At 30.2% G+C, this 11,918-nt stretch overlaps 1 protein-coding gene across 1 annotated transcript; it reads right to left on the reverse strand.

Moving 5' to 3' along the window:
* Positions 1 to 2,524: 2,524 nt before the first annotated feature.
* On the reverse strand, positions 2,525 to 8,003 carry LOC111697740 (uncharacterized; the record flags this gene model as incomplete). The annotated part of the gene is given in 7 exon segments (XM_023467844.1): positions 2,525 to 3,003; positions 3,117 to 3,192; positions 5,461 to 5,532; positions 5,776 to 5,835; positions 6,733 to 6,800; positions 7,250 to 7,300; positions 7,905 to 8,003. Coding segments are annotated over 7 exon segments (494 nt in total), but the record flags the coding sequence as incomplete, so codon positions are not given.
* Between the last annotated feature and the right edge of the window lie 3,915 nt (positions 8,004 to 11,918).

Below are 11,918 nucleotides of genomic sequence, written 5' to 3' on the forward strand. Positions count from 1 at the left end.
TCACAAAAAAATGTTGTTGAAAAATGCTTTTATTTTGATTTTAAAATTTCTTCACTTTTTATATATTTAGAATTTTATTTATTTATCTATTTATGTATTTATTTATTTATTTATCTATTTGTTTATTTATTTATTTATTAAATGCCAAAAAAATACATGATAAATGTATTAATTTTTTTGTTATTCAACTTTATATTTTGTTATTAAGAATAAAATAAATAGTAATCTCTGTTTGTTTGTTTCTATGTCTGATCATAACTCAGGAACCCCTTGACCGATATACCTCAAATTTTGATTGGGAACTCGGTTGAACTACGGGAATGAACCATGGTGTGAAAGTTTGATGTTGAGAGGGTAGACCTTTGAAGAAAAACTTTTTGAAGGGAACCCGTGGGTACCTTGAGCTGAGGGTAACAGGCAAATTTTTTTTAATTCAAATGAAAAAATGTAATCTTTAAAATTTCATGGGCAACGCCGGGAACTTCAGCTAGTTAAGAATAAAGTCTTTTATAATAATAAAACATACCCAAGGGGTCAGAAATTATTGAATTCATTAAATCTTACCGAGTTTTTAAGATTTTCTGGATGAAATTATCTTTTTTGTTCAATGTTTAGAAAAAATCCCGTTATTGTGTCATTTTGGAAAGTTCAGCCGTACTTTCATCCTTACCAGACTTTTGAGATCAAAGGATTTTGATTTCTTTTGAGTCGTCAAAATAATACAACGCTTCTTAAAAATTTGAATCTATTTAACAGGAGAAAAAAATCTATTTTTGTATTATTTCTGTTTATTAAACTTTCTTTTTAATTAAAAGTTTGAATTCAACTTTATTTTTACTGTACTAAATGTACAGTGTGCAGGGGGTTTCACAAAAAATGAGACTTCAAATATCTTGTTAATGCAAAAATTGACAGAAATAAGACATGTACTAAGAGATCAATACTTCATTATGAATTTGAAAATGCGCCAATTTAAACAGAAATAACAGCGAAATTTGTAATTTTACAATTTCGAGGAAAAAATGAGAAAAAACATTTTAACATGTTTACTAGAAGAGGGGCGCGAACTATTTGCGGATTTTTTTACGACATTAAAATCTATAATTTTTATAGTCATATTTAAGAAACCATTTCAGAACTAATAGAATAATTAGAATACTTTTTCGTATTGAAGATTATTTTAACGATCGTTTTTTTTAAAAAGTGAAAACAATCCATTCTTAGTTACTTAATGTATTATATTGTAATTAATTCATCAAATTAAAATTATTTGAGGGTGCCAAAAGAAAGCAGATTTGTTTCCTTTTATCAATAACATTGACTTGTTTTATCAACTACATAAATATTTTTATTTCTAACATTGTGATATGAAATCTATATATTGTTTTAAAAAAACAGTCCAAGGCTCTTGTATGTAGAAAGCAGGATATCAGAACAATGCTTTTTGATATCAGGAACAAAACGTTCAAGTAAAAAGTTTTCAGTATTATTGAAAAAAATCTGGTAAAGTATTCTATCTAATTAAAGGAATTCTTTTATTGATTAAATGAACTGTCAGGGTAGTTTCTCAACAGTACCCGGCCTTGAAATCTTAATTTTAGTAGCAATAGGAAAAAAAGAAAACCCCATTCTTCTTTCTTTTGATTAAGAAAATCCCAAATATAAGACATTTATGTTAACGCACAGTAAAAAATGTACTTTGAGCCTGTTTTTTAAGTTTAAAGTACTGATATTTATAGCTTTCTATTATTAGATTGAGCCTGTCTATAAGTTCAAAGTAATGATAATTATAGCTTTCTATTATTGGGTTTGTTTGATTAATAGCTTAAACTAACTTTTTTATAATTTTGTATTTATAACTTGAGTTTTTTTATGTAAATGGCTCTGTTGGTAACCGAATAATGAATTTTTGTCTAAAAATAAGTTATGTTCAATATTCATCCAACAATTCAAGCACGATAAAATACTGCTTTTAATTACACAAAGTACAGTTTTTCCAACTGAAGGAAGATTGTATTCATAAACATGTAAAACAAAACCTTCTTTAAACATTCTTCAGCGCTAGTTTTTTTTGCACTGCAGAGAGACTTTTTAATGTTGAAATAAATAGAATATACAAAATAGTTATTGATGTCGGCAAAATATCGTACTACATGATTTTTTCAGATTTAGAAACATCGTGAACCATAATGTTAGGTACTTTCCCAAAGGCATTTACCCAAGTGGCAACTTCCCAAGTCCGTTCTAGTCACAGCGCTCGGCCCCCCTAGTATGTTCTTGCCACAACGCTCGATCCCTATCCTGTTCTGGGCGCAGCACTCGGCCCCATCCTAATCCTAGCCACAATACTCTGCCCCCATTGCAGAGCCTGTGGCACCTCTGAGGGCCTAACCTAAGTTGCCTCATGGGAAATTGACACTTGTGAAGATGCCAATGGGAAAATGCCAATATCTTAAACAGAATTCCTAGTTTGAAACATCTATGGTCAATGACTTTGGATTGAAAAGATAAAGTGATTAGAACATCAGAGTTTGTTTCTTTATTTATTGCCTTAAAATTTCATATCAAAACTCAAGAGACATGGTTCATGAATAATGAAAGTTTATTTTTAAAGATTACTAATCACGTAAAAATACATTCTCAAGCTGTAAAAAAACTTCATAATTTCAAGTGAGCCTCCATTTATAGAGAGGCATGGCCAACGATACACTTATTAGCTACTGATTAAGTTAGAATTATATATCCATGTTTTGTATTCAAACAACTATTTCTTTTAATTTAAGATCCCACATTTTTGTCTAGATTAAGGTTTCAAGGGTACCATTGTGAATCATGCATGGGCCATGAAGGGTTCTTTGAATGAAGGGTTCCTTGAAATGACAACCACAGTCTCTTAATGCATGGTTTTACAACAGATAGTTTTTGGTATTTCGTTTTAATTAGTTTTGGGAATTTTGACTTTTTTCTTCTTTTTCAACCAAACATGACACCCAGGGTCCAGAACTAGAAAATATGATTATGATTATTATTATTATTATCATTAATATTAATATAATTATTATTATTATTATTATTAGTATTATTATTATTATTATTATTATTTACATCATATTTACCAGTTTTCTGTATTCTTGTTCTTTGACAGGGCTGAATCGAGTATCTCTCCCCCTCCCAGAAAACAGATCCAAATATCTAAACAAATATCTTTAAAGGGATTGTGGAGGTAATTTGTCCACTATATCTGAGTAACAATGAAAAAGAAATTGCATCAATATTTACCACTTCACTAGACATTCAATTAGACATTTCAGCTCTTTAAAATTAAGGGTCTCTTGAAGTAACGTCTAAAGTCCCTTTAAGGTACAATATATTGTAATATATTGTAACCAAAGTTTAACTTTAGAAAGAAATCCTTCATGCTTCTTAAAGGGAGTGTTCGCGAAAATGAAACGGGGGTATAAGCTTACGTCGAAAAATTTTCGATGGTGATTGCTACTTATCTTACTTCTATCTGTTGCATCTATAAAGAGAAAATTGATAAAAACGACTCATACCGTAGAGTGTATCGTCAATGCAAATTCAGAAAGTTTCAATATTTTATTCGGATTGTAAAGAAAATCAATTTAATTCCAAAAAAATCATTCAGATATTACAACCAATAATCATTGATTATTTTTCGACGCATTAGTATATAGTTGATACCTCATAATATTTTGTATTTATAAATGATGCAATTTTAACGACGATTAGTTGGCCACCAGGTGTCTCAGCTTTTAATGTTTCTGCATGACTCCACGTGGCAGAGACACCTAGCGGACACAAAATCGTCGTTTATAGTGCATTGTATATAAAACAAATAAAAAATATTATGAAGTATATATGAATGCACAACAGATAGAATTGTAAGATTAGTAACAATTACCATCGAATATTTTTCGACGTAAGCCCCCCTTTCATTTTTCGCGAACACTCCCTTTAACCTAACTTATTTGTCTGAAAAGCTATTGTAATCGATTTCTTATAAAGATGGTAATTGGTGAATTAAAACTAGAAGATTTAGAAGCTCGCAAAAATCGTATCAGCAATATGTTTTACTTCTAGTCTAAATAATCGCTTTGTGCGATGACAAATAGAGAATCAACTCTTAGATTTGCTATTTTTTTATTTATGGAAAAGAGATCATATCAAATTTAATTAATATCATACAAAGATTTTAATAAACACCTTGCGGTATATTTTTTGCCCAAATTGAAAAGTATTTTTTGAGAATATTATAAAAATCTGACTCACCCAGTATGGCATGATTTTATATGGTTGAATCTACGGTATATTCATGGAAAATTTCTATTCATTTTTTTACTTTTTAATGTTTTAGGAATTTATATTTTTTCTGGGAGATCTTTACAAACTCTAACTTTTCATCTTTTGACGTGTTTTACAAAAGAAATGTTTCACATTTTTAGAATTCTATTCTGGTTTTGTATAAGACTTAAAGGGAGTGACTACTGAACTGTAGTTGAACGGAGAGTGCAGTGTTAAAGAGAAGAGTTGTTTCCCCTTAAAATAAAACCCTGTATGGAAAAAAAAATCGTCTTCTCAAAAATAATTTTTGAATACTAGCCTTAGAGGGCGCTTCGCGCCCATCTTCTAAATTAATTGTGAACATGTTCTCTTTGTGAACATCGTAAAACAAAACAAAAATAATTTGCGGATTTTCACAAAAAATTTCGTGGATTTTCAAAATTTTCAAAAATTTAATGAAGATCGAATTTTGATGAAGATAAATATTTGAAATTTTGATCATTCATAAACCTTCCCTGGGGTCCCTAGATGTCCCACAAAAAAATTGGGCCCGATCGGTTCAGCCGTTTTTGACGTTTATTGGATACAAACAAACAAACAGACAAGCCAAATTTATTATAGATATATATTTTTTAATAGAATATATTTCCCCTACTTCATTTGATTGTCTGCTTACTAGAAGAGAATTCATTGTAAATTAGAAATCAAGTAGGCAACATACTTTACAGAAACTAATAAAATAAACAATAAAAAAGTTTCCCCATGGAACCTTGCAGTTGGGGATTCCAAAGCAAGCGGATTTTGCTTGCTCGCGAGCCCTTATATTCCGCACAATTCAACGCAATGCCAGGCAGTTTCCCACAATTCCGTGCAATTCGGCACAAATCCGTACAATTTCGCACTATTCCGCGCAATTACATGTAGTTCCACACAGTTTTGCATAATTCCGCAGAATTCAGCACAATTCCGCACAATTCCGCACAATTCCGCAAATTTCCGTGCAATTCCGATTGAAAATTTAATCAATTTAATTTCAGGAATAAAATAAGATGAACAGAAATGTTCACACATTTTTTTAAGATTTTGATCATCCCTTGATGAGTGCAATCCATTGATCAATTCCATGGATCCATGTGCTGTGCCCTACTCCATTCTAACCTGTTTATTCTTGACAATAATTTCCACAGGACCATAACTGGAAGAGTAAGTAAGTGTACTCACGGAACCATCCTTATAAAAGAAAAAATGTAAAAATCCCTCCAAAAATCATATTTACATAATTATTAGATACAAATTCTATATGTTAATCTGCTTGAAATGGTTCCTAAACAATGATTGCTTAAAACTCAAAAGAAGTATGTCCATATATAAGTTTAATTAAAAATTCTAAAAACAATCCTTTTTTAAAAATTTTACTCAACAGATGTCCAATGTGTTTTTTAAGTATCACAAATCACAGTGAATTATATTTACCTGAAGTATATGATCAACTCCTTCCTCTGTTCTTTTCTCCAGCTCTATCTCCTTTCTATCCTAAACGAAATAACATATAACAATCCATTTTGTTTTATTTTCTTTAAACATTATACTTTTTAATTATAAAATAAACAAATATACGTCAAATTAAAGTAAAGAAATTGAGTCTTTGCCACAAACCCTGATTTTCTAACTCAGCTATATGTTTGCAACCCAATGTTGCAGGACTTACATTTTTAAAAATATTAATTCAGCAAAGAATATTAAAATTAATATTAATTATTAAATAATTCAAGCTTGAAATATTAGGTTTCTAACGATAAAGGGATTTTGTTTGTATAAAGGCTCTTCCTTTTATGTATATGTAAATGTAAATTGTATTTTTAATAAGCAACCAAATAATTTTTTTATTCTTCTAAAAGTAACTAGATCGGAGTTACGAGTTCACAACGGCATAACAGAAATTTTTCATAAATTATAACCTTTTCCTCTTTATAGATTGTGATGAATTTATAAATGAATCATTAGACAAACAAAAAATACATTTTAAATGATCTAAACAAGTAGAGAAATGAAAAACAACAGAAAAACAAAAATAACTATTATTTCTGTAATAACAGCCGAATAATGAATAACTTCTAATTTTTGCAGCATATTTTTTTTAAGTGAGGGAGGGGTGGCAATTCTTGAACTTACTTGGGTTACACTGTTAGAAAGCGTGAGAGGGGCGGCAAATATATAACTTCCTTGAGTTACACTGTTAGAAAGTGAGGGAGGGGCGGCAAATATATAACTTACTTGAGTTACACTGTTAGAAAGTGAGGGAGGGGGGGGGGCAAATATATAACTTACTTGAATTACACTGTTAGAAAGTGAGGTAGGGGCGGCAAATATATAACTTACTTGAATTACACTGTTAGAAAGTGAGGGAGGGGCGGCAAATATATAACTTACTTGAGTTACACTGTTAGAAAGTGAGGGAGGGGCGGCAGTTCTGATCAACAATTTTCGACTAAACAGCCCTGAACATGAATACTAGATAATTCCTGTCAAAAAAGTAGTGTTATTTATTTTATTTCTTGTCAAAAATATGGGTTCTTTTTATCAAATATAACTTTTCTTGCGATATATTAAAGGGACTGTAAAAGTAAATTCAAGTGACCCTCCTTGCAAGAATAACTGAAAAGCTACAATGTCCATTATCAATTAGATTTGAAGGTTTATAAAATTGAAAACTGATTTTTTCGATTGTGATTTCTTTTCAAAATTGAATTGCGCATTTCTATTGCAGAATAAACATTATAGTAATTATAAGAATTAAATTTTAAATTTAGAAAAACGACAATACATTCCAAATTATTGATCAGATAAAGGTTTCAAGGGTGAATCGGGCAATGCCATATTTGCAATCCCTGAAATTAAGTATAGTCCCATTAAGCTGATATAGAAAAGATAAGTGTGTTTTATTTACCTTGCAAGTTAACTGTGACTACACTGCACTCTTCAATCAAATCTGAATTTTCTAAAAAAATATTAAATTTTCATTCTTTCTGTAACAGTTATTAATTTATATGGACACTTAAATGGATAAAAAGCTGTTAAAGAATCAGAAAAAGTTTAAATTTTCGTTCTTCGGAAAAAAGAAATTTAAAAATGAAGAGTTGTAAAGCAAATTTATTTCCTTAAGTGTTAACCCTGTATTTTATATTCGAATAATAATGTCAATCTGTAGGTAGAGAGAAGTTAACCCTGTTAACCGAGTAGAGAGAAGTTAACCCTGTTTACCTGGGTAGAAAGAAGCTAACCCTGTATACCTGGGTGAAGTGAAGTTAACCCTGTATACAAGTGAAGTTAACCCTGTTTACCTGGGTGAAGTGAAGTTAACCCTGTATACCTGGGTGAAGTGAAGTTAACCCTGTATACCTGGGTAGAAAGAAGTTAACCCTGTATACCTGGGTGAAGTGAAGTTAACCCTGTATACCTGGGTGAAGTGAAGTTAACCCTGTATACATGGGTGAAGTAAAGTTAACCCTGTATACCTGACTAGAGGGAAGTTAACCCTGTATACCTGGTTAGAGAGAAGTTAGTCCAGTATACCTTGGTAGATAGAAGTTAAATCTGTATACCTGGGCAGAGTGAATTATCTAGATTCCTAAAGCTGAAAAGGGTGGGCAGAACTGGATGCTGTACGGAGCTGCAACTTCTTACTTGGTGCAACAAAGCAGCTAAAAAGTAATAAATTCAAAAATGAAAACGTATATTAAATGTTGCTTAGTATAGGGGGACAACCGCACCTTCTCAAAAAATACCCCAGTAGCGCTTCATTTACGAAGTTTTGTTTATTGCTTTACTGTTATTTAAAGATAATTTTTTGAAAAGGTGGATAAGTTATAGAAATAGAATTCGTAAATATAATTGTTAATAGAGAAAACAGTCAGTATAAATTATGTACAGTTGTCTCTATAATCTCATCCTGTGGGCAACCCTGTACAGTGTTCATACATTAAAGCTGCATGGATACAGACAATTTTTAGAACTCCAGAGACGTACACAGGGGGGTGTATGGAGACTTAGAGGGGGGGACCCCAAAGTTCAAAATTGGTGGGGGAGTGGGGCGTCCAATTCATTCTGTAAAATAAAGGGTTATGGTGGGGAAGAGATTTAGTTACTTTCCTCCAGCAAATTCTACGCACTTTTTACACCATGACTAGTAAGCACCACACGATGTCACTTCGTCACGTGTGAAACAAGTGTATGAAATTTCACAGAAAATGAGTTGCTTATAAAACATCGGAAATCATGGGCGGAAAAATGGAAGATACTCTAATAACACCAAGTCAAAAAAGTCAATATAATTTTGTTTGTGATAAAAATGGAAAAAATGGATCCGGATCTAGGTTATTTCTTTAAAATTTACTGAATTCTTTTAACAAAGCAGAATTTTCAAAATGTTTGTCTTATTCTTCTCTCTTATTTTTATGCTATACCTTGAAGAACCATTCAGAAATCATGAAATATTTAAAATCTCTCTTTTTTCAATAGTTCACTTTTTTAGCATTTTTTTGATGATATTTTGCCTCTTGTATCCGAATTAGTGTATCCACTTATTTATGCTGATCCGGATCCGGAGCCAAAATCATGCGGATCCAAGGAATCCGGATCCGGATCCTTAGCACTGATAAAAGTACATTTTTCCTCAATTGTAAAAAAATTCTCTTAAAGTTTTGTCTTGCATAACAAAACTAGAGTATAAAATATAAATATAAAATATAAATAATAATATTAAATAAAAGCATAGTTATAAAAAATTAAAGCATAAATATACATTTCATGTAAAGTAGAAGATGAGCATAACAGGTGAATTTAAGTAAATTTTATTTTTTAAAATATATTTTTCCTCATTTGTAAAAAGAAATTTGTCCTAATGTTTTGTCTTACATAAGTATAAATAAACATTTTATATACAAATTCTAGGAAGCAACAGAAGAAGAAGAAGAAGAAGAAGAAGAAGAAGAAGAAGAAGAAGAAGAAGAAGAAGAAGAAGAAGAAGAAGAAGAAGAAGAAGAAGAAGAAGAAGAAGAAGAAGAAGAAGAAGAAGAAGAAGAAGAAGAAGAAGAAGAATAAGAAGAAGAAGAAGAAGAAGACAAAGAATAAGAAGAAGAAGAAGAAGAAGAAGAAGAAGAAGAAGAAGAAGAAGAAGAAGAAAAAGAAAATCAGAAGAAGGAGAAAGAAAAAAACATTAAAAAAGAGGACAAAAATGCAGTTAATGCGGAGCCAACATATTAGAAAAAGAAAAGTAAAATCAATCAATTTTGTTCAAATAAATTTCAATTTCAAATAATAAAACAATGAATTAAAATGTTAGAAAATTTGCAATTATTATAAAAAACTATTATGTATATAATTACAAAATTTTTGAGTTTGCCTCGTTATAATTCCAATAATTTAGGAAATGATAGTTCTGGTTCCTTCTTGTTTTTAAAGGAAAGTTTGACTTGAGCTACTTTTTTGTCTCTCTGCTTCCCACAGAACGACTGTAACTGCACTTTCATAATTATTTTAAAAAATACCCCCAAAATTGAAACAAAATATATTCCAGCAAATAAATATTGTTCTCTTACTTTTCTGTATATTTCTTCCACTTATTACTCTCTGTACAGTTTATACTTATCTTCCTCCTGTTGTAAAATACAGATTTATTTTTCTTAATTTCTAGTTTTTGCACGATTCTTCAAAAGGTGTGAAATGATATGATATTAAATCAAAAAGAGTATTCTACAAAATGACTTTACGCATCAGCAAAATCGTAAGTATTTTAACAAAAAAGACGTTTCAAAACGGAGAAGTTGTAAAAAGGGACCCAATAAAGCTGTGGACTAGGAAGACGACATTTTAACAATCTTGTGTTTTTGATGTTATTATAAAGCAAATAATTCTACCAGTATGTAGTTTGAAAATTAACTTCTTTATTGAACTAATTGATCTCGTAAATAACAGTTACAGTCTTTCCATTCCATAATTTTACTGGTCACACTGTATGTTTTTTATTTTCACCTGTGTTCTTTCTCTAGACCGTTTACTGAGGATTGTTCCCTCCCCAGATTCCTCTTTGATCAGACTATACTCCTCCATAAAACTCCAAACCTTTGAAAATAATGCATTATGTAGAACAAAGTTTTCAAGATAAAAATATCTCTTTAATAATTTAACTATTTATTTACTCATTCAGAAGTCGCAAGAAGAAAAACCAAACCAAACCAAACCAGACCAGACCAAATTAAACCAAACCAAACCAAATAAAAGACCTACTAACATTTACCATAACTAAAGAAATGACCGAATTTAATCAGAACCAGCCACTAGTCAAGTAATCATCAAAATGAAATGTAAGTTTAAGGTCTACCTCGTCGGCCCACTTGGCCGCCTTCTTCACGTCAAACATGTCGGAGAGTTGGTTCTCCAGCTCTTCTTTACCTACTCCCTTTAGTACAGTTATTCGTTATAAATCTAAAGACTTGTCATTTCTAAATATTTAAATGTCAACTTTCAACTTTTGAATGAGATAGCATTTAAAAAATTCAATAAATATTCAAAGATTTCAAAACTGTATTAAGGTAAAGTTTGCTTTTATTAAGCTTTACAGTATCTTAAAAATAAAGAAATAAAAAATGGAAAAACAATCCAAAAACGATCCAAAAATGATCAAAAAACGATCAAAAACGATAGTTAAAAATCTAATCATCCTGCTTTTTAGATTTCTTCTTCTTTTTCTTCTTGGGGGCCTGGTCTGTCTGCTGCGCTTTCAGTTCTCATATTCAGCTCCGTAAATAGGATGCATAATTTTTCAAATATGTTAAGTGTACTTTCTACACAAATAGTAAAAGTTTTAAAACTTGAAAACTGAAATAATCAAATAAAATCATTTTCAATTTTAGCGGATTTATTGTGAACATGTGTGAGTTGAAACTCTTTTGGTTCAACACTGCTTTTTATGATTATCATGATATCATTAACAATAGCCATAACATTTGAAAATCAAATTGAAAATATTGGCAATAAATTTAATCGCCTTCAATGATCCTTTAAGGATATTACTGAAAATATAACATTTTTAATTTTAATTCAATTAGTAAATGAAATTAAAAACTTTGTTCAATAATATATTTAGATATTTAGTATTTATTCTGGGAAAATTAACAAATACGTTTCTTCCAAACTTGATTTAAACTAAATTTTTTGTATAAAGTTGAGCTTTAATTCTTTTAAAGAAGAATTTTATTCTAAGTCTTAAGCTTTTTAAAGTTTTTTTTGTATCGTCTCAATTTCAAATTCATTCATGGTGAGCATTTTCATTTTTTTTCATTATATAAAAATTATTATAAAACAAGTCTTTGTATTGAAAAATCATTTACCTTTTTGTACAGTGGTTGTGTAGGGGCCGGATTCACAACTAAAACTATTTTTAGATTAAAGGAATTTTTAAAATAAGACATAAGAAACTTTTAGGGTGGCTCTTCGGGGTTGTTCTTTGTACACTAAAGAACATAAACCATGGGAATCAAATTTAAAACCCTAGGAATTTTAAGCTACTAATAATAATAATAATAATAATGATAATAATAATAATAATAATAAATAGA

This window comes from Eurytemora carolleeae, unplaced genomic scaffold (assembly GCF_000591075.1).
Source record: "Eurytemora carolleeae unplaced genomic scaffold, Eaff_2.0 scaffold4, whole genome shotgun sequence".
NCBI lineage: Eukaryota > Metazoa > Arthropoda > Copepoda > Calanoida > Temoridae > Eurytemora > Eurytemora carolleeae.